The 21511-nt window shown below is 50.9% G+C and overlaps 7 protein-coding genes across 7 annotated transcripts; 1 reads left to right on the top strand and 6 right to left on the bottom strand.

The window, feature by feature from the left end:
- Nucleotides 1–1258: 1258 nt before the first annotated feature.
- PMZ80_007696 (uncharacterized protein) lies at nt 1259–5566 on the top strand (the record flags this gene model as incomplete). The annotated part of the gene is made up of 2 exons (XM_064876102.1): nt 1259–1262; nt 1299–5566. The coding sequence occupies 2 exons, from the start codon at nt 1259–1261 to the stop codon at nt 5564–5566; spliced, it is 4272 nt and encodes a 1423-aa protein (XP_064728366.1).
- A 1299-nt stretch (nt 5567–6865) lies between these two features.
- PMZ80_007695 (uncharacterized protein) lies at nt 6866–7855 on the bottom strand (the record flags this gene model as incomplete). The annotated part of the gene is made up of 1 exon (XM_064876101.1): nt 6866–7855. One exon carries the CDS (start codon nt 7853–7855, stop codon nt 6866–6868), a length of 990 nt encoding a protein of 329 aa, XP_064728365.1.
- A 180-nt stretch (nt 7856–8035) lies between these two features.
- PMZ80_007694 (uncharacterized protein) lies at nt 8036–8485 on the bottom strand (the record flags this gene model as incomplete). Its single annotated transcript, XM_064876100.1, has 1 exon — nt 8036–8485. One exon carries the CDS (start codon nt 8483–8485, stop codon nt 8036–8038), a length of 450 nt encoding a protein of 149 aa, XP_064728364.1.
- A 173-nt stretch (nt 8486–8658) lies between these two features.
- On the bottom strand, nt 8659–11761 carry YMR1 (phosphatidylinositol-3-phosphatase ymr1; the record flags this gene model as incomplete). The annotated part of the gene is made up of 2 exons (XM_064876099.1): nt 8659–11225; nt 11725–11761. The coding sequence occupies 2 exons, from the start codon at nt 11759–11761 to the stop codon at nt 8659–8661; spliced, it is 2604 nt and encodes an 867-aa protein (XP_064728363.1).
- A 270-nt stretch (nt 11762–12031) lies between these two features.
- CPP1 (tyrosine/serine/threonine protein phosphatase) lies at nt 12032–14446 on the bottom strand (the record flags this gene model as incomplete). Its single annotated transcript, XM_064876098.1, has 1 exon — nt 12032–14446. One exon carries the CDS (start codon nt 14444–14446, stop codon nt 12032–12034), a length of 2415 nt encoding a protein of 804 aa, XP_064728362.1.
- A 1269-nt stretch (nt 14447–15715) lies between these two features.
- On the bottom strand, nt 15716–15991 carry PMZ80_007691 (uncharacterized protein; the record flags this gene model as incomplete). The annotated part of the gene is made up of 1 exon (XM_064876097.1): nt 15716–15991. The coding sequence occupies one exon, from the start codon at nt 15989–15991 to the stop codon at nt 15716–15718; it is 276 nt and encodes a 91-aa protein (XP_064728361.1).
- A 1233-nt stretch (nt 15992–17224) lies between these two features.
- Nucleotides 17225–19696, bottom strand: PMZ80_007690 (uncharacterized protein; the record flags this gene model as incomplete). Its single annotated transcript, XM_064876096.1, has 1 exon — nt 17225–19696. The coding sequence occupies one exon, from the start codon at nt 19694–19696 to the stop codon at nt 17225–17227; it is 2472 nt and encodes an 823-aa protein (XP_064728360.1).
- Between the last annotated feature and the right edge of the window lie 1815 nt (nt 19697–21511).

Here is a 21511-nt window from a genome sequence, read left to right as displayed (position 1 = left end):
GGATTTCTGGCAGGGGATAGATGGGTGTACTCTATATTGAAGTTGTGGACATGGTCGCCTGCGACTTGCAGTGTCAAAAATGCTCAAATGCTATCTGGTCTGTTCGAGAGGACAGTTGTAGTATGCTACGGTACACCGGGACTGGTAACGCTAGGTTGTTGTATGTGCAACCGTAGCACGATTCGCGTAAAACGCTTGGCGATATCGTTGTCCTCGAGCTCAGCTGGACACGCGTCTCTTCATCAACACCACGTATCTGTGCCGCCGGAATGGCACGATCGAGCGTCTGCAACACGGCATAGTTACTCAAGTTGCTATCGAAGATCTGTCGACGGGAGAATGAGATTGGTTGTAGCAGGTCAACCATAAGCTGGCAGGAGCATGTTCGGGAGTGCCTCCGGAGTCAAGTGTCATTATGTGGAAAAAATGCTCTGATCAAGATAAGTCGCTCACAGACTCCAACGTGATGAGTACTTGGTCATTCGTACGTAGCAGTACACATTCTACGAGCCTGTGGTTACCACTCGATCTTACCATGCAGCGTTGAGATTCATCTATGATGACTTAGCGTGAACCCTGAGCGACCTGTGCAGCCTACCTGGCATGATAATCCGCTGCTGTAGAGCTATCAGAGTCATCGGCCGGTGTGACAGACTGGGAACACTTGGAAAGGCAGGAGACTGAGGACTCGAGCATCATATCGGGCAGGTGGCTGGGCAAAACAGTGTTGCAGGGTTGGCGAAGTTGGCGAAGTTGACAACATCTATCAGAATTCTCAACCTACAGGACGATGCAATAGCTTGTGGTAAGGGTCAATCTGTTCACATGCGATACAGTATCTCCGGTAAGGCCTGCATGGACATGGACGTGATTATTGAATGTTTTTAATGGTTGCCTGTTGTCTGTTTGTTTTGAAAAAGTGAAGGTGGGACGATTCGAATTTAAGCTCTATGCCATGCAGAAGAAGGCGCAGAGGCGTGCTTGCCATCAAGTACGCCAAGTCTTCACTGCTATATTTTGCACCTTTCATGTCAAGCTTATCAGCTTCTTGCCTGCGCTTTTCTTCCTTGTGGCGACTTCCCTGACACATCAAGGCTGAGACTGCTGGACCAGTTCGGGTTTCCAGTCATCTTGATCAGCAGCTCAGTCGTTTCTCAGGGTTGATCAAAGATATCTCTACCACTTGCCTCTGTCAATTCCAGCGGTCATTATTCGGTCACTATCTTGTCGTCAGCGATCAACACCTCACACTCCAACGATGAGTGAACCTCACTCTAGTCCCAACAAGCCTATTGTAGCTGCGACGAAGGGAGGCGTCTTCCCCTGTCAGACCAACACCCTCCGAGACGAGCCTCGACCAAAGACTTCTTATTTCGACGTGAATGGCCCTGGTGAAAAGTCTCGTCTCGGTCCTCGGCATGACAACGACCATGTCTTCATACCTGACATTAGCATTCTTCCGACTATAGATGAATGTCTCTCAATCACTCGACCACCGTGGATGCCGAAGCGAAATGTGGACTTCAACCACTTCATGGAACACGGGTATTCACGACACATCGACACACAATTTCGGCTCCTCCGACACGACTCGGTTGAGAAGATCAGAGATATCAATTACAAAGCTGCTCAAGAAGCTTTCTTGCTCAATGCTGGTGCGAAAGAGTTCTACAGGGAAGACTATGTCGAAAGTGCTTCTGGGCATCGATTCTTCCTCTACCACAACCTGCGGGTCGAAGCTATCGTGCCAGACGAATATGAAGGCTTAACAATACAACTGAGTTTCGACTGCCCGAAGTTCTTGAGGGGTCGGCAAATGTATAAAAGCACACGTTTTGACAGAGGAATGCTTTGCTCCGTCTTGCAACTCGACCATGATACGAACGAGCTTCACATCCACTACTTCAACATACAACGACGACTTAGCACGTATTCTCTTGATAGTCGCAATGGACGAGGACGAAGAGCTGCTGTTGAGCTCTCGATGCCACCGCACATATCCAAACAGGATCAGAAAGACATCTTACCGATCGCAACAGGCACACGTCCAAATTGTACCATGGCGCTGATAGAATACCCAAAGCTTCTGTACGCAGGATTTGGCAATGCTCTGCACTGCCTACAGAATATGTCTGATTTTGCATATGCATTCGGTCAATACATATCTCCACGGCAAGAAGCCTATCAGTACAACCAGGAGCAAGAACTGCGGGTGCATCCGCCTTCGTATGCTAGAGATCCAGACTTCCTGTTCGACCTTCAGCCATTGACAGGTAGGTCAGAATCCCAAATTGGCCTGGGTGATTTTGAGGACGACAAATTCGCGGCAACACTGCAGCATCTTGCAGACTACACCACGCTTGATGCGGGCCAGGCAGTCGCGCTACTTTCGAGTCTGAACCGCGAGTTTGCGTTTACACAAGGACCACCAGGATGTGGAAAGACGTTCCTCAGTGTTGCTTTAGCACGCGTTCTCCTCGCTTCCAGACCCTCGGACAGGAAGCTCCCTATTCTGCTCGTCTGTCACACGAACCATGCTTTGGACGCCTTCATGACGGGTCTCCGTGACGCTGGCGTAGAAAACCTTTTGCGCGTCGGAAGCTCGAGCAAAGAGGAGTGGACAAGAGTCGTCAATCTCAAAAGCCTTTCGAAAGAAGAGAGGTACACTAATGGTGAGCGTACCGGAAGACATAGAGCTAGCGTGCAGAAAGATTCAAACTATGCTCATCTCGAAGCGTGGTGCAAAGGCCTCACTGGTGAAGTTCTTACAGGATATCCCTGCTGGCAGCATGTGGCCTACATCGTCGAAGAAGAGTACCCACAGGTTTACTCACAGCTCGTCACCGCGGCGAGTGAACCCCAAATCCAGGCATTTACATATGACTACTGGGCAAGAGGTGGTGATCTGAATACCATCGAGTCATTGCAGAACGAACTGTCCCAACGCTTAGCTGTGAACGACGATGTCAAAGATGATGCTGGCAAAGCAGAATGCAAGGCGAAATACTTGCTCACCAACATCGCATCCTTCACAAAGACTCAGACTATGGCTGCCGGTGAACATGATGTCTGGCGTCTGCCTTTGCAGCGAAGACAGGCACTTGTGCGGGAGTGGCAGAACAAAATCGGCAAAGAAAAAATCACGGCTAGACTATGCGAGATTCAGGACGCCCACAAGCGACATAGTGAGAGCGTCAGATTGATCAAGGATCAGAAGGACATACGCATAATGCGAAAGAAGAACGTCGTGGGTATCACAACCACAGCCTGTGCCGGAAGGTGGGAGATGCTTCGGCAGGTCGGTTTCGAAATTCTAATATGTGAAGAGGCTGGAGAGGTGCTTGAAGCCCATGCCCTCTGCTGCCTTCTTCCATCCTTGAAGCATGCCATTAACGTTGGAGATCCTTTGCAGTTGCGACCAGATGTTGAGGAACAGACAATGACACTGGAAACATCCCGAGGCAGAGATTATCGTCTTGATGAATCGCTGTTCGAGCGTATCATGCAACCAATCGACAACTTGGCAAAGACAATACCTACTACACAGCTCAATGTTCAACGCCGCATGCATCCGGACATTGCAGACATCAGTCGCATCACATATCCCTTCCTTCAGGATCACTCTACAACGTGGAGCAATCCTGTGCCAAAAGGTCTCGATCACCGCATGTGGTGGCTTCACCACGACATCGCAGAAGATGAGGCTACCGGAGTTTCTCAGTCAATCACTAATATGCATGAAGTGCGGATTGTCAAAGAACTTGTTACGTATCTGTTACGTGGCTCTGATTATTCGCCGGGCGATATTGCCGTGCTCACGCCTTATGCTGGGCAAGTAGCAGAACTCAGAACCGTGCTCTCTGAGCAATGCACTGTATGGGTATCGGAGAAGGATAAGGACATACTCGTCGACAATGGTGCCATCGAGCCAGACAGCGTTGAGCTTGACGAGCATAAGCAATTGAGGGTGTCAATGCAGAGCATGCTCCGCCTGTCGACGATCGATAACTTCCAGGGTGAAGAAGCCAAGATCATTCTCCTTTCGACTGTCCGCTCGGGGTCCAAACTCGGCTTCGTAAGGACGCCGAACAGAATCAATGTTATGTGCTCCAGAGCCAAACATGGCTTCTATATCATCGGAAATGCACAGGCTCTGGAAGCAGATGAAATCTGGAGGTCGATCATCGATATCTTCGCCATCAAAGGTGCTATCGCCAACGATATCAGACTTCGATGCGACCGACACCCTGAGCACTACATTCTCGCAAGTTCTGCGGAGGACTTTGAGAAATTCCCAACGTGCGAGATATCATGCGATCAGAAATTGGAATGTGGTCACACGTGCACGGAATCTTGTCATGACCCGTCTCTGCACGAGCTCATCCCTTGCAAGAGTCCATGTGAGAGGAGACTGAGATGCGGGCATCGATGTCGCAAATTGTGCGGTGAGCAGTGTGGGTCGTGCCAGAAAGTTCGCAGACGTTATCAACGATCCTGTGGCCATCATGCACTCGAGTCATGCTCAGGCGAGCCCATACCCTGTGACCATTTCGAAGGCTATCTCACACTCTCTTGTGGCCGACACGCAGTGGGATACACCTGTGGTGAAGGAGCGAAGAGTTTCGAGTGCGATGCGGTATGTGGTCAAGAATTGTCTTGTGGTCATGCATGCGAAGGGAAATGTGGTCTTTGCGATATTACCCAGGATCACGCCGTGTGTGAATCTGCGTGCGGAAAGGTTATGGCTTGCGGCCACAAATGTACAGCCTTTTGTCATGGACAGTCTGGATGTCCGCCATGCAAGCAGCTTTGCCAATCTTCCTGTTCCCACGCAACGACTACGAGGCAATGCAATGAAGCTCCAGTACCATGTCTGCAGGATGTATCAGCAGTTGGCCCTTACGGCTGGGCACAGACGACTATCTGCTGCCTTACAACTGGCCAAGTCCCATCCGGAAGCTCTCTGTTAGGACCGAAGCAGATTGACGCAGTGTCCCCAGCGATCACGGTCTTATTGAATGCTACGATAGAAGAGCTTGCGCGAAAAGCCGACGTTCGCATCGAGATGCTGGACAGAACATCATATCTTATGATCTTGAAATTTCAAGAAAAGGCACAAAACGCCAAATCGATGACGATGGCCGCACGCAGCGTTATCGAGGAGTGCTTGAGCCACGGTGATGACATCATTGAGCTCGAGAAAGAGGTTGCTGTGCTCGCGAGTGTCCTTGAAAAGTTGGAGGTCGGCACGCAAGCAGTCGAAACAGCGTACTCATGCCGGCTGCCTACTGTACCAAGAACTGCCAGAAGCAAGCTTGATGGCATTAGGATCCGCGCGATTTTGGCACGAGCTCGCGATGCGACATCAATGGCTTCCTTCTCGATGAAGAGTCGGGATGATTCTCAACAGATGCAACGAGCTGCTCTCGAGTTGTTCTCGTATGCCGAGAATCTGCTCGAATCGATACTGAAGGGGTTTAGTCATAACGAAGATCTCACGGAAAGTGTTACTATGGTGAAGTGTCGGCTTCTGCTGGAAGAGATCAATTCTATGGTGACAGAATGAGCTTTGTACACGCGTTTTGGTTGGTTAGGTAGTGTAGTGGAGTGTACTGTACTGGTCACGTCTTGTCTTATGAGATGCCTGGAACGGAGGTGGAGTTCGGAAGTGAAGATGCAGAATCCGAGAAGAAGAGATGGTGACTTTCAGAATAAAACGTGCTTCGTTGTCTTGCTGTTGACCCCTTCCCCTTCTGACTGCGAACCACTAGGTACTAATCTCAGGCAACAAGGCGTCTTACTAAAAACCACGCAATGAAGCCTTACTTGCTCTCGCATAGTATTCAGCCTGCAGCGTATTACGTCCCACATTCACGATGGCCGCCCCGCGACACTTGGCCTGAGACGAAAAGCAAGACGATCGAGCGATGCAGGAAGGCATGACCCATTCTGTGACCAAAGTAAGCTACAACTGCCGCAGAGCCTGAAGGCAGGTACCACCGAGGCTGAGGAAGGAACGATCGCTTTCGAAGCAAGCACGACCGTGAAACATGGAGGCATGGGAAGTGCAACCGATCTTGTCAAGAAGAGGCAAGTACGATCGTTTAATCGGCCATGTAAATGCAGGTGCGCACCGTGATGTGGAAGGGAAGATACGACTGCTGTGGACGGCGGGTGCTACCAAGAATGGAGTTACGTGAAAGGTGCGAAAAACTTGTGCGGCAAGCACGACCGGGCATATAGAATACATGGAAGGTGCGACGGACTCATTAAAGAGAAACAGGTGCGACCCGTGGTCCAAATAGTAGGCAGGCACGATTGGGGTTGGATAGCAGGTGCTGTCAACGATGAGGGTGGTTGCCAACGAGCTCGGGGCAGAGACGACCGGGAAATGCGGAGGGCGTGGAAGGTGCGCGGACTTTCTTGGAAAGAGGCAGGGACGACCGGTCGATCGACTATCAAGGCAGGTTCGAACCGTGATATAGAAGGTGAGAAGGAACCATCGGCGTGGGAGGCAGAGACCACTTGTAGATGAGGAAAGTGCAACCTTGACGACGAGGAGAGAAAGAACGAGGCTCGAAAGAAGGAACAGGCAGCAACTTTAAGAATCCGGGAGTATGATGAGAACAGGGACCGCAGCATGGGAAAATCGTGGACTGTACGGAGATCATAGCACGATGACACGAAGATGGAGCTATGGACTGTATCACACTGCAGTGGCATATGGTTGAATTGACTATCTCCGGAACAGTGGCCCAAGATATCTCACCCCAACCATTGGTCGAAACCCTCATGCCGGAATCCAGAACGATTCCGTCCACCAAATTTGCTGGTCAAAATATGCCCTGCTCAAACGACGACCTGCTCAAGTACTCTGCACACTCACGAACTGACCCACACCAGGTGCCCCATCGACAACGACGTATACCACATACGGTCCAGGCGCAAGCTTAATTCCAGGAACCTTGACCTTGATCTCGTATTTCCTCCCACCAACATGCTTCAAATCCATTTGCTCCATCCCGACCATGACCTGGCCCATATGGAGTGCATGTGTGACGAAACCGCCGTGGTAGAGCAATACCTTGACATCTTTCGGCTTGCTGGGAGATCTGAAGCTAATTGATGAAACAGTTTTGCCTGGGGTAAGTGTTTTCTTCTCCATGGAGATTGATGTTGGTCGACGCTTTGCTTTGTCACCGAGCAGGTATGAGGGTGTGTATCTTTCGATCCGGAACTCTGTTGGAAATGCCCTGACCAAATCCTTGGGTACGACATCCTTCTCGAGAATTGGCATCTCATTCGGGTTGCTGCCAGCTATTAGTATTGTGCCATCGAGCAGCATCAATGCGACTGAGTGATATAGCCGAGGAATATCGCTGCGGCCAGCGGTCGACCATTTGTCAGTCTTGGGGTCGTAGATCAGTGCATCAAGTGCTGGCACGCTGGCTGTACCGAAGCCTTCACATCCGACTCTTGCGCCGTTCATCCATAGCACAGTGCCATCAAGGAGTAAGAGACATTCGACCATTGTTCTGGCACCTCCAGGCATCTTTGTCATCTTCCAATGTGGATCAGCCGACATTGGCTTCAGCCTGCCGCAGCTATCATCAGTGAGACTCGTCACAGTATCAGCATCACCACCACCACAGATCATGATCTCCGCTTCGTAGTTGTTTTGCTTTGTCAGCGGCAACATCACACTACCGCCAGTATTGGGGTAAGTTCTGTGCATCCCGGGCAAATGAGGCAGCTCAAGTAGGATCTTGTTCTGATCGACATCAAAGATTTGGGACGCTGTTGAGGCAAAGACATACAGCGTGCCATCTTTCAGCAGGTGGAGAAACGGATACATCTAGTATGGCTGGTTCTTCACCAAAATGTCCATCTTGATACTCTTGCTTGCAGGCTTTCCTTGTTGATCTAGTAACTCGTATGTTGGATTATTGTTCTTCGGGTCGTAAATGTTCATGCCGTTCAGGCTACCAGCTGCAATGAAGACCTTGCCATCCGACAAGGTTTGTACCGAGGGATACTATCTCTTTGACGACATCTTGACACCAGGATATTCCACCCAACTTGTCCTCTTGTCTTGGTTGGGCAAATATCGCAGGGCATCGAAACCGTCGGCAATGGAATCGTCAAGCCATGTAAGAGGACCATTGCCACCCATCGTCATGAGTGTGCCATCGGCGAGGAAGGCGCCTGCACAACAGAAAGCATTGGATGCAACACTCAAGGATTGTAGTTCGTGGTTGTAAGGGTTGTAGATCGTCGAATATGCGTATTGGCCGTTTGAGAATTTGACTTCAGTGTAGTTTTCAAGCTTGTCAAGAAATACGACATTACCATTCTGAAGAAGAGCTGCGTGCATGGCCGGCACGCCAGAACGACCTGCGAGTTCGAATTGCCCTGGTAGGACATGCTGGCTATTAACTGTTGTTAGCAAAGCTGTGATAGCTGTGCAGAATAATGTGAATAGCATGTTGTAAAGTCGAATGAATGTTGGCTGATCAAGATGCTTGGGTGAATAAGTGGTGGATTATTGAATAGTGAGCAAGATGGATATAATCGCAAGTAGTGATGCGCCTTCCTCACTAACCACAAAGGCTCTTTCCATGCTTAGGGTCGCCTCCATCGCCGAGGATTAAGTCGTCGCTACTGCATCAGAGCCTCGAGTTGTTCTTTCCTCCTCTCCATGACCTTCTTCGTCACTGGCACGTGGTCCTTTACGTCTCCTATACCCAAAGGATCAAGGCCATCTGGAAGTTCTTTCAGCGCCTGCTCATGCACTATCTGTTGCGCCTGAGCAGAGTCTGGTTCCTGACCTTGTACTTCTGGCACGTCTGGCATTTCTGTTTGATCCTCCGGTTGTGACTCAGCAGTCTTGATCTCGTTGAGGGGCGGCTGTTCCTGCTTCTTCTCCTCCTGCACTGCCTGAACAATAGCATCATAGCCCTCCTGCCTCGCTTCTGGCGGAGAGCCAACTCCGACTGCAGCTTTGTCCGTCTCAACTCCAGTCACGACCGGAGTTCTAACCCTGCTGATCGGCACACTTTGAGGATAGCTTGTACTGTCATGCGTACTCGACACCTCAGACTCTTCTCCATTGGCCTCAGCATATGCTTGCAACGGTCTATGCGGTGCATTCATCTCTTCATCAGCTCTTCCGAAGCCAGTGGCCCACCATCTCGTCTCATGGGTTCGTGGAAATATGAGCCGTTCCTTGCCTCGGACATTGTCGTCGACTTCTGGATCGTAGTTCGGATTGATGAAATCCTTCTTCCGGGACAAGAAGTAATTCCACACAGACGTCGTCCTCTCGTCGATGTGCGCTTCCTTGCGGTCCTTTTCGTTATCGAATAGGAATGTACCATACTGGCAGGAGTAGAGATGGTACAGTAACCGCTTCAGGAATCTGTCGTTGAACTCGAATCTGCTCGGATGCTGATACATGAGCTGATATGTGGCATCTAGGAATTGATGGAATATCGGTGCAGTCTCTTTGACTTTTGTAACATTCTTTTCTTGCTCAGCCTTTTTGAGAGCTGCCTTCTTAGCGCTCAAAGCCTCTCCTTCTGGCCCTATCTCGGCATCTGAATCGACGTTGATAGATTCTCTTGAGTCATTATTGTGTTTCGTGAAGAAGCCCTTTGCACTCAAGAACGCATTCTCAAACGTCTTCTGCGCGCCAGCAAGGGCGTCTCCGGTCTGTTTCCGATCGCTATCCTGTTCTTCGACCCGACCACTGACTCTCTCATTCTCAATCTGGAACCACTTCTCAGAACTCAAGAATCCAGACCGGTAGTAGAAGCGATGGCCAAAGCTGAGCCAGTCCTTCTCAACCAATACAATGAAACCCTCAAGAGTACGATAGTATGGGTCCAGGCATAACTGACTCAAGGCCGAAAGCTGACTCGTGCGATCCCATCCGTCACTGCAATGTATCAACACATGACTGTGCTGCAAGGCAACCTGCCTCGCAATCAATGACACGCCATCAAGCATATTCGCAATATGCTTCAGCCAGTTGCTCTTGGCCAGCTGCTCTCTGTTCGGCCCAAGCGGCGTGAGATCCGAGTCCTTCAACGCCTCAATGACCTTGTTCAAACTATCCCGCATAACATGTATGTTGTCGATACCCAGGTAGACTTTCGTCGCGAACTTATAATTGTCCATATTCTCCGACCCCATCCCCGCAGCCTGCATAGCAATAGCATTAATCGTTGGCCTCGCATCAACAATCATATTCTTCTGCTGCGCCCCATAAACAATCGGCCTCTTCTGCTCCCCCTCCTCAATATCCTCCTCCCCATCCCCCCTCATCTTCGCAATCACCGCATCCTCAATCGCCTCCGTATCCGTCGGCTGCAAATCCCCCGCCATATTCGCCAAATTCCCACCCCCATCCTTACTCGACCCCGACTCCTCCCTCTCCGGCGCCGGCGACCCAACCCCCCCACCCACCCCCTCAAGCGGCCTCTCATTCCTCGTCGTCGCAAAAATCGCCGCCATCAACTTCTCATCCTGAATACTCCGATTCTGCCTCACCCCAACCATAGGCTGCGAACACCTCGTAATACCACAATTATTCACCGGATGCAAATAACTCAACACCGGTATCCTTGCCCGACTCCTATACCGCCCCGCATAGTTCAGCGTGTTATCCGATATCCCACTCGGCACGGCCAGCAGCGCCGGATACGTCGGACTAAACTGGTAGTCTTTGTTGATCGTTGATATCCTCCAGTTCAGTTTTCTGTTATTACTGCTGTCATCAATCCCCTGCCGCCTCCACTCACGCATAGGATCGTAGACCGACCACCCCGAGGGCACGACATTTGCTTCAGGGCCCTGAGGCCTATATGTAAACGCGTAGAGTCTCTCGATCTTGCCGAGTTTGCAGGTCCATGCTTTTATGCTGTCGAAGACGTCGCGGGCTTGGAGGGGGGAGGAGAAGTAGAAGCAGACGAAGTTGAAGTCGCGGCAGCGCAGGCGGATGGAGGAGGGTTGGCGGGATGCGGTGGGGGTGGGCCGGAGCGTGCAGAAGGATATGATGGGGTAGGTTATCCAGGTTTCTCGGGGTCGGGGTGGTGGGGCGTTTGGGTCGCTGTTGGCGGGTTTTGGTGGTGGTGAGTGGACGAAGATGAGGTGGTGTGGTGTGAGGTGGAGGGTGCCCTTTGCGTGTTCGCCTCGTCGGGAGAGGGTCACGTCGCCGACCTGCACTGTCGCGTTAGCAGCCTTCGAGTTGGTCGGTGCTGGCACTCCATGCCTTTGCAATTCGTGTTCGTTCCATGGCCATTAAGAGACTGGTCGGCGATGATTAGAGGCAGAGGCTGGTGCGCCTAACATGGCATAGAGCAAGTGACAAACAGCTGATCGATACTGGTTGAACAAGGGCCGGCCGCATAAAATCACGACCTAAAGCGACAGAAGGTAGATACAAAATGTCCGTTGCAACTACTGGCTGGTCTGTCACGAGTTGCTCGTGCCAGAATGCCAGTACGTCAGCGGGCCGCGGTCGTGAGTGTTATCAGTAGCTCGTCATGCCTCAGGCACAAATGTTCCATTCCTCAATGGCACGCTGCACGAGGACGACTAGAACAGGTCCATGGAAAGTGTGAAAGAGCTTCCGCTCATGTTCTTTTCAGCCCACTAGGCCGCCTTGTAGTCCTAATAGTAGGATCAACACACAATGATCGCTATCAAAGGTCCCTCGTATACAATCTGGACCACGCTTCTCATCATTCATCCAGCTCATATTTCATCAACAAAAGACTTGGAACCCGCTCCACACAGACTGAATGCTTTCTGGCAAGTCCTCGTCCATGCCCGATGTTGCCCAGAATTCGCTAGTAATGTTACAGGGGACGCTTTTCCCGCTCACAGAAATATTACTCCACCTTACCCACAACTTGAAGGTGTCACACAATTACCGCCGCCAAGTATCCTGAACGCCATGCCAAAAAATGTATGCCACTCACATCAACCAAACTGAAAGAGCAACCACAATGCAAAGTCCCGCTGGTATCTATAAGTAATTGTCAATGCTTCGGAAAATTTCTTTCGCCTCCGCTTCATGATGAGGACTTCGAGGATCCTTCGATGCTGTTCGAACGTGACCATCTTTCCGCAGCGGAAGCCAACTGAAGCTCGCCGGTATTTCTTTCGACTGTCGATTTCCAAGTGTCTCTAGATCACCCGCGCCACGGATGTTGAAAGGATTTGCCATGAACTCTGTGGCCCTGGGCGAAAACAATGAGGGTGTACTTGGCACATCTTTCATTGCCAAGTCCATCATAGTTGACGACTGTGCCGTTACGATTCCTGGCCTTTGCCGCGGACGATGTACAGGAATTGTCATGTCCGAGTTCCTTTCGCGAAATGGTAGCGGTCGCGATGCGGCGCGCTTTACAGTGGAACTAGCCTTTTGTGGTGGTGGTGGTGGTGGCGGCATCGTGGGCATGACTGGCGGGCTTGGCTGGGCAACGATCTCGCTTTTCGGAAATCGCGGTACAGGCGGAAGAGCTTTGTTGAGTCTCACGCGCGTGTCGCGCGCTTCTGCTCTTGTATCGGCGTTAAGGGCACCTTCGATCGCTTCAGCCGCCGGGCTAGAAGTGACAGCTGGTGTTGACTCCATCGGCGCAGTTGCCGGCGACTCACTGGGTGTTGGCACAAACCAGTCTGGCCGTGGTTGCTTGGTGTTGTTTGCGAAGTCTCCACGATTGAGCTTGTTCTTGAAATCAGTAAGTTGGTAGATCAAGCTCATATTCGGTCCAACCCATCTGCTCCGTTCCTTCACGGCTGCGTACATGGAATGAAAGTTTGAATGATAATCTTTGAAGAGGCCGTAGGCGATGATAAGTGAAGCTGATCGGCTCACACCGAGTTGACAATGCACAAGCACCTTTTTGCCTTCAGCAACTCGTTCATCGATGATTTTGCATAAAGGATAGAGGTCCTCCAAGATCTCGGAGTTGTGGTCCCACCTGACATGTATGTATTCGGGCTGTTTCGACTGCGGTGCGAACGACGACTGTGTTGGTGTCGTGGCGGTCGGAGTGATCGTGCTTTCTGGCTGAGGCCATTCCCAAGCAGATTTGAAGGAGAACTCCGAAACGGCCGTTTGTGGTTCTGTTACCGAACGGCGGTTTTGCTTCTGGTCGGTCCTCCATACCGACATGACTGTGTCCTCTCCTGGTTTCTGGGATTTCAAAGGATTCCTCACCTCTTTTGCCACATTTATGATAGTGTCAAACTGTTTGGCTTCTTCTGCCGTCGGCTCCAGGTAGAGATAGACACCACAATCATAGATACATATTGGACCTTCAGTATATCCCCGTTCGGGGGCTTCCTGCGACAGAGGTAACTGATATTCACTCTCTTCCCTCAAGTCAGGCATGCTGTTTGCCAGAAAAGAACTTCCATTACTAGACGATGAGTTTTGCTTCGCGTGTTGTGTGTTCAAGCTCGGTAGAGGTAGGAACATCCCGCCAGCAGGAGGACCCCTCGGAGAAGCTAGAGAAGGCAACGACGGCGAAGACTGCAGCTGATGCAGCACTGGTCGACTGTTAGGAGTGGGTGGAACATTTCCAGCAGTCCTCGGGAACGTCACTTGGTTGTAGCTGGGTGTCCGTATGGATAAGTTGGTCGGCTTTTTTCTTGCGCTTTTCATGGGTTCTTTCAGAGGCGATGTTGGCGCAGATAGCGCATGCGGGTCATCAAGTGAACTTGTCGTAGCGGGCCTCCGAATGGTAGGCAAATCCATATCAAGGGTCAACTTCTTCACATTTTTGGTAGCATCGTGCATTGTTTGTGATTCCTGCATGTTTGCTGTAGATTGTTTGTTCTCATGGAGGGCGCTAGCTGATTGCCCCTCTTTCATCGTCGTTATGGGAAAAGGCGTTGGAGGTGCTAAAGAAGTGGCCGATTCGGGCGAAGAAGAAGCGTCTGATATTAGTGGGGAGTCGAAAGTTGAGTTCGTCGTTGTCGGCGAAGACTCTGTAGACTCGGACTGGGTGAATAGAGAGGTGACACTCCCACGATGGTCGTAGGGCTTGGAGTGAAGTTGCGGCGGTTGTGTACTAACGGTTTGCGTGGTCACCAGAAAGCCATTCTGATCGATCTTGCTATGTTCGTCCAAATCGCTTGGCCTGTACAATCCTGATTCTTCACTCCCATCATAGACTGACATAAAAGACGGAAACGATCCTGACATTATTGTGTTGGACTCTGCTAGCATAGTGTTGAGTCGAGTGAAGGATGAGCGTCGCTTGGAGAGCGAGTATGGCTGAGGAGGGTGTTGATGTGGGCAAACTCCGTCAGCTGTCACTGCATAGTGCGCGCTGCTATATTGTACCCAGTTCGGGTTAAAGTGATATGTCGTGTACTCGAACGATCTCTTGCTGGGTGAGATGTTAGCATATCTCGCTATTGTTTGCGACATGTTTGGCTGCTCATGGTTGTGCTGACCGAAGGACTTACAGATTTGTGAAGTAGGCAGATGTGAGTGCTGCGCTTAAGCCAGTATATCTCGAGACAAACTATGTCGAGGAAGCCGCAGGAGAAGGAAGGCGCGAAGAAACAGCGGCTATTATGCACCTGGCACAACTACCGCCCACAGAGCTATTAACCCAATTATCTCCTTCTTATTCGCAAAATGAGTGTTGCTATCGAGTTGGTCGTCGTCGTGTAGTCGACAGAAGTTCAGTAATAGTAGCGAGTAGGCGCAAAGAAGGTAATAGACTGAAGCACTCTGATCGATGCCAGCAGAGGTGCGATGTTCGAGGATTGCTGAGGTACTCGCACACAGAGCAAGGGAGTTCGTGAGGAGGTTCGAGGTCGACCAATTGGTGGGTTGTGCTGATGTCGCAACGCAGAAGGTTGAACTCGACAGAGAGTTGTTCGGAAGGTGAAACGCAGCAAGGGCAGGACGACCGAGTGCCGCCAGCACTGCTCTGGAGGCGCCTGCGAGGACTGTGGACACAACGAACCACCCCGGCCATTCGACAGAAGATGAAACGGGAACCTTGTCGTCCAGGCTAAATTTGGCGCAGCTCCACACACTCCAGCGTCTGCACAGCCAATCACTGCTGTCAATGCGAAGGCTTGCCGAATCGAGCACTAAGCTCAAAGCCTCGACTGCGCTGAGTGACGCCTTCGGCGCACAAGAATTTGGAACTGGCATTCATACCAGCTGCCATAAACTTTGCTATTTGTCTATATGAACAGTCTCTCCGTACCTGAACAGCTTCTAGAATTGAATGTCCAAGATTCATGGTGGTCGGTCCCTTCAATGTGGCAAGCTGGGCGCCTCTTGCTTGGTGCGTTTCAGCCTGCCACAGCGACCTCCATCAGCCAAGCAAGATCAACCAGGACTAACCAGGGCCAAATGACACCTTACGCGAGTATCTAAAACGCTCAGGAACTGTTACATGAAGGCAGTTCCTCTCCATCCTTCATGATTTAATTAGGATCTCTGAAAAAGCAAATGTGCTAACATAACGCAATGGTCCTTCTGTAGTGGACAGGGTAGACCACCACCAAGCCACCAAGCCACCCTGCTGACTCCGTCATCAAGGTGGCCAAGCAACATGAGAAGACGAGGACCCGATGGACGACTGCGAGCAGTCGAATGTAAAAGCGGCCTTGAGGCCTTCGTTATCTATTTTCGATTTTTTAATCATAAATCATAGCATAGCCGAGACACTTCCTGTCATCTTTTCCGAGCATCTCCTTGATTCTTCGCGTACATCGCTCCCACTGTCGATCTTGTTCTATTGAACTTCTGCCGCATGGCAACAGCCGAATCATAGTGTGAGAAGGAGAAGTTCGACCAGTCCCTAGTGGGCGATGAGACCTCGACCACGCTCTTCAGTTTCCGTTGAGGCTTGTCATATGTGAAGACATCCTCGAAGTCGAAGTCTTTGGAGGATATATCTTTGGCATCGAAGCTGGTATTAGCAAGAAGTTCTATGTCTGATGGTGACATTGAGGCATCGTGGCTTGATGATCTTGAATGAGGCAACAGCTGGACTCTAGGGCTCGCAAGGGTAGGCGAAGGGTTTGATATCGTTGACTGTCTACGGTACTCAAGGTCAATTTTTATTGATGCTGGCGATGATTTGCTTGTCAGTGTTGACAGTTTGCTGTCGTAGGACGCCATATCAATCGATATATGTGTTGTCCGTCGATGTGATACTGATGTAGATCTCGGGTATGGTTTCCGCAGGCTAAATGATAGTATAACGTACGATCGTCTTGATTGCAGATGAACGAGTGTCTGACAAGGTTGAGAATCCTCTCCTTAGCTACCAGAACCAAGAATATAGTCAGGGTGTCTTCCTTAGGGATGAAGGTGCTCAAAACAGACAGTGAGATCTGATAGTCAGAGAATTTAGGCTAGCAGAATGCCTCACCTACATTTATGTATGAGTACCTGATGATCAAACATGAATCGGATAATTGTGGACCGTGTTATAGTCGATCGTGCAATAATGCGTGCTTGCTTGCGACGCACTGTATGGGATCGCGCAATTGAGGACCCATGATGAGGACATGAGGACCTTTCCTTGGTCGACCTGCTGCAATTAGGTAACCAGGAGGACTGTTTTGTGGAATGTTACAAGGCATCCAATTCCGTAAACAACGCAAAAAACAAAGGCTGCACGGATCTTGCTTGCGAATCCGGAACGGATGGGATTCGTGCAATCGTGATCAAATGTACAACCACTTCAAGTCGAGCAACGAAGTTGGATGTGGAGGCGAGCTCGAACACAGCCAATGTAGGATGCCATGAATCTGGAGAGAACGATACTTGAGTATGCTGGCAGTTGCAGGTTGTTGTAAACATGCAAGTTTGTAACAGCAGGACTCCACCTTCCTTTCCACGCAACCGATTCAAGTTCTTTGTGCTTGGCTCCAGTCGTACACGTGTTTGAAGCACGCGAACTTTCAACTGGTTGTGCTGATTGTTTTCACGCCTTGAAGAAAGCGCCTGCGGAGCATCACTCGCAGGTCTACGGTAGATAAGCACGAATCAAGGCGTAAGCTCATAGCACGCACGGGATTCAACAGACGTTTCCCTCAATAAATTCTGCTTGAACGAAATTGTTGACACCGCATGCTGAGGCGGTAAAAGAAACTATGAACACGTAAAAAGTACGGCCTGTCACCGCTCTTTGTTTTCCAGAAAACTTCTGTTACAATAATGTACAGGCAATACTCAACTGCCATATGACTGCTCTCTCGACATGCTATGTACGCTTGCGGTCTCGGCGGAGCCTGGCAATGGTGGTTCCCGGTAGCTTCGAGAATCGACCCTATCTGACTTTGCAGCACGTAGTCGACTGCCAACACTAGATCCTAGGCGACTTGCAAAACCTAAACTCCGACGTTGTCTGGCCGATGGAGGGGCTTCGGATGCGGAATCCGAAGCGGTGCCATTGTCTTGATGCACGACTGAGATGCGTCCCCATGATTGCCGTGTACTCAGAGGACTCTCTGCTGGGGAGCTTGCCTCTGCATTGGCAGCTGTAGGATACTTGCGACGAGAGATGAAAGCCGGCAGCGGCGTCGTTGTTGGATTCGTATCAGACTTGCCCGGCATTGGATGTACGCTTGTATACTCCCGCGACTTCGCTATGTGATCCCTCGATGCGCGCCTGGCAGCAATGTCGGTCATGGCGCGGCTGACAGGTCGAGCACTTGGGCTTTGCTCATCCTCATCGTTTGCTCCATCCAAGAATCCTTGAGCACGTCGTGACCGAAGGCCACCAGACACGCGTGTAGTCCTGGTGACAGAGTTTGGATATTGTGGCAGCGCTGTAGGGGACTCGATCTCCGGCGAATCGTGCCGTAGATGGTTGTAGCCGAGTTGATTGCTTACTCGACGGCTGTCAAGGCGGGACTGAACTCTAGTTGTGACAGGTGGCATTGATTCATGATTTTGGCTGTAGCGTCTGCTTCTAAGAACGACGTTGGGAGAGATATGGTGGTCTCTGCTCACAGGGCGATTTGTTGGCTCTGAGGAAAGAGCTATGGTGAGTTCAGTCAATGATCTGCACAGGCTCTCAACCCTACGTCTGGTTTGACGCTCAGTGGCAGGAGGAGCACCATTCCGAACACTGCCACCATCAAACGTGGTTAATGAAGCGAGCTGCAGAGCATCGGAGGCAGTGGCTTGAAGCTTCTGGTAGATGTCGTGGCTGACTACGGTTTTCGCATTTCCCAGGGCCTCGTGTAGAAGAGGATGCATATTGGACGGAACGCCCTCGATGGTTGACTGGAGCTGAGTGTTTATTTTGGTATGTTTCGGTGAGCTCGACATCGTTGTTGCGGCAGTTGTCGCAGTCCTTGGCCGTTCAGCTGTAGACATTGCGGCAGCCGAAGAGGGCGGCAGCTTTCCAGTGAGTTCAAGTTTGCGAATTCGAGATTTGAGATCATCGAGCTCGTCCCAAACGGTAGAAGGCGCCGTAGTCGATACCGTGGATGATTCAGTCTGCTCGCTGGGTTTTGGTTTGTCTAGAAAGCCGGATTCAGAGACAAGGCGATTGCTTCGGAGGCCAGAATTTGCACGCTGCGTTGTTCGAGCGGTATCGGTAAAGAAGGTGGAAGATCTCCTTTTGTATTGACTAGAATTCGACGCGTCGGTCGGATCTTGCTCGGTGGCTTCATTCCTCCCTCTCAACTGACCGAACTGCAAACTGGATCTTTTGCTGTTATATGAGATGGACTCGGCACGAGCCGTGGGCAGCGACGAGTCGCTCTGGAGAGGAACCGTTTCAGAAGTGTGGCTGGTAGCGGGCCGTGGGCCAGAAAGAAATGGAAATGATATCCGTGATCGTCTCTTGTCGCCTTTGGAAGACGACGGACGGCCAGCGTCGACTTTTGCAATATTGAGAAATAGATCCTCGCTCTTTTGGGATTCGCTGCTTGATTTGCTGCCACCTTCACTGTGACCTACACCTAGTCCCCGCTCGCTACGCGTGTCCATGACTGCCACCACGTCACCATCCGTCGGTGTTACAACACTCTGAGTATCGGCGATATCAGGAGATGATTGAACGAGCAGTGGCGTTGCTGGAGATGAAAACTTGGTGTCGCTGGCTGTCTTGTTTTCTGCTTCACGAGCCTGTTGCTCAGACTCTGGACACTCGTTCCCCAGCGTTGCGCGTAGTGATTTGGATCGATCCAGGGTCCAGACTCGCTCTTGAGACAGCGTGCGACGAGTATCAAAGGACGGAGGCGGGCCAGTAACTGTCTCGATGCCGTATGAGCTATGCGATGCTGGTGGTCGCTTTTGCGATGGGGCAGTGAGCGATCGTAACAATTGTAGGTGTAAGTTCTTGCGAAGAGGCACTGCGTGGTCGATTTGTTGACTCGGGGGCGCGTTTTCAGCAGGTGTCGATGGAGTGACGCGGGCAGGGTGCAGGTATTGTCGCATATGCTTGTTCCCGGACTTCCGTTTGAGGTGCGGGACAGTCGAAGTGGTGATGTTGGACAACTCGGAAGCAGAGTGAATCGACCCGCGGGATGGCGATTTGTTACCGTAACTGCTCAAGTGACAGTGAACGGGACCTTGAACAGCATCTTCAGATGCCAGTGCAAAGGAAGTGGTCGAAGTAAACTCCGCCTGCGGTTCGAAAGGATGGCTAGCATCAGGGTTGAGGCATGTATAGTGCGGCCCGTCTGCCATGGTCTCGAGGTACTGCGTGAGATTACTCGCCCGCCCAAAACATGCTAGCGACCGCTGTCCCTGTCCGCCCGTGCACGGATCAGGCCTGCTCGAACTTCAGCTACAGACTAGGTACAGTGTCATGAAAGAAAGGAAATCCATGTTGTCAACGACTTCTATCAGAGTTTCTACGATGGCGCACAGAACTTTCCCTAGGTGAGGTACACTGCCTCTAGCAGAAGTCAGTGTGCTGTAGCAAATTATGATACCAGTCGGGCATCTTCTTGATGTGATTGCGATCGTGGGGATTGTTGTGAGTGGCTGCAACGACAATATCGACTGCCAGAAAGAACCAAACAGCACAAAGCGGGAGGGGCGCTTCTGCCCCGAACGAGCCTAAAGGCGCCCCACGAGCGACAAATTCGTGATCAATGCCTCCACTCTGAGTTCACTTTGGCACGTTTTGGCCTTGCGCGGCTCAGGCACCGTCGTTTCAACGAACCCCGTCTTGCCGTCGATGCAGACTAGTAGCGCTATGCTCCAATCAAGGGTAGTTTGTAGTGCCTGACATTTCATCACATCGCAATCATCATGAACCTGTGCGGGACATTGTTGATTCCTCGTGCAGACTGATAAAGCCTGCGATCACTGCGAGCAGCATATCCCCTCCAGCCCTGAACTTTCAATCACGTGACGTCATGTGCGTGAGCCACAACTGGCAGTGCGGAAGCCTCAAAAGCTTAGGTAGCATGCACGGTGGCTTACGCACCATCTATCACGTGATTGTAAGTTCAGGGCTGGAGGGGATAACCATGAGAATACAAGCTCTTGAGTAGATGGCATGGCACCATCAAGTACAAGATGAAGCAAGAATCGGAAGCTGATGTCGTACTCGGGACACGACACGACTAATGCAGGTTTCGTTGTTGACGCGCATCGAGCTCCCACGAGGTGTTGCGTGCAGGACGCCATTCCGGTAGGCTCCTAAGGCTATTCCAACCCTTCATTTTCTCCTATGGAACAGGAGCGGGCAGCCACCATCGCAATCCACGGGAGACGCGACTCACCAATACGTTGGATGCCTTGCGCTCGAAATCGCACGCAAAATACTAGACGCACATGGCTCCTACCCGGCAGACATCGTGGAAGCTGCGAGCTGTTTCAGCAAAGAGAAAATGCAGAGATGCACTGAAGTAGAGCAATCATGCTATACAACCTCAAATCTGGCACGAAATTGAATTTCCTGGAGTACGGCTATACACAAATGGGCCCTATATAAGCCCGTTCGATCGTGTAACGACCGGACGGCACTTAGAGGAGATCATACACATTCAGCTTCTCGGGGGGTGTTAGGTATTCGTCTACCGACTCCCACTTGTGCAGTAAAATCATCTACCCTCGACCGCCTGTATTAATGAAAATCTCAGAGGCAGTATATTACCCCAAGAAAGCTCCTAAGTTCTTAAATTTACAGCATGCTAGGCCCGAATATTCCTTCACAAATCCTGCTCTGGGTGCTACTCCGCTGAGGGTGTAGAAGCCGAGTCAATCGGACAGAAGGTACATGGGTGGGACGGAAGATTGAGGATACGATTGTGAAAAGCTCGAATGCTTTGCTGGAGATCAGAAACACTTCAACATTCGAGGTAAAGGGTCGTACAGGTAAGTTCGATAGGCTCACGTTGGGTTCCTGGGACGTATTGTGAGAGGCAAGTACACAGTTCAACACGTGAACTTTTCATCTAAGGGAGCGTTGGTGCAAGCCTGTGGCAGAACACAGAATATATCCGGAAGCGAACTTTGGATTGAAGCACAAGATGACAGGGCGGCCTTCGA

The sequence above is a fragment of the Knufia obscura genome, assembly GCF_036327395.1.
Source record: "Knufia obscura strain CCFEE 5817 isolate CBS 148926 chromosome Unknown scaffold_9, whole genome shotgun sequence".
NCBI lineage: Eukaryota > Fungi > Ascomycota > Eurotiomycetes > Chaetothyriales > Trichomeriaceae > Knufia > Knufia obscura.
This window is presented reverse-complemented; position numbering and strand designations above follow the sequence as displayed.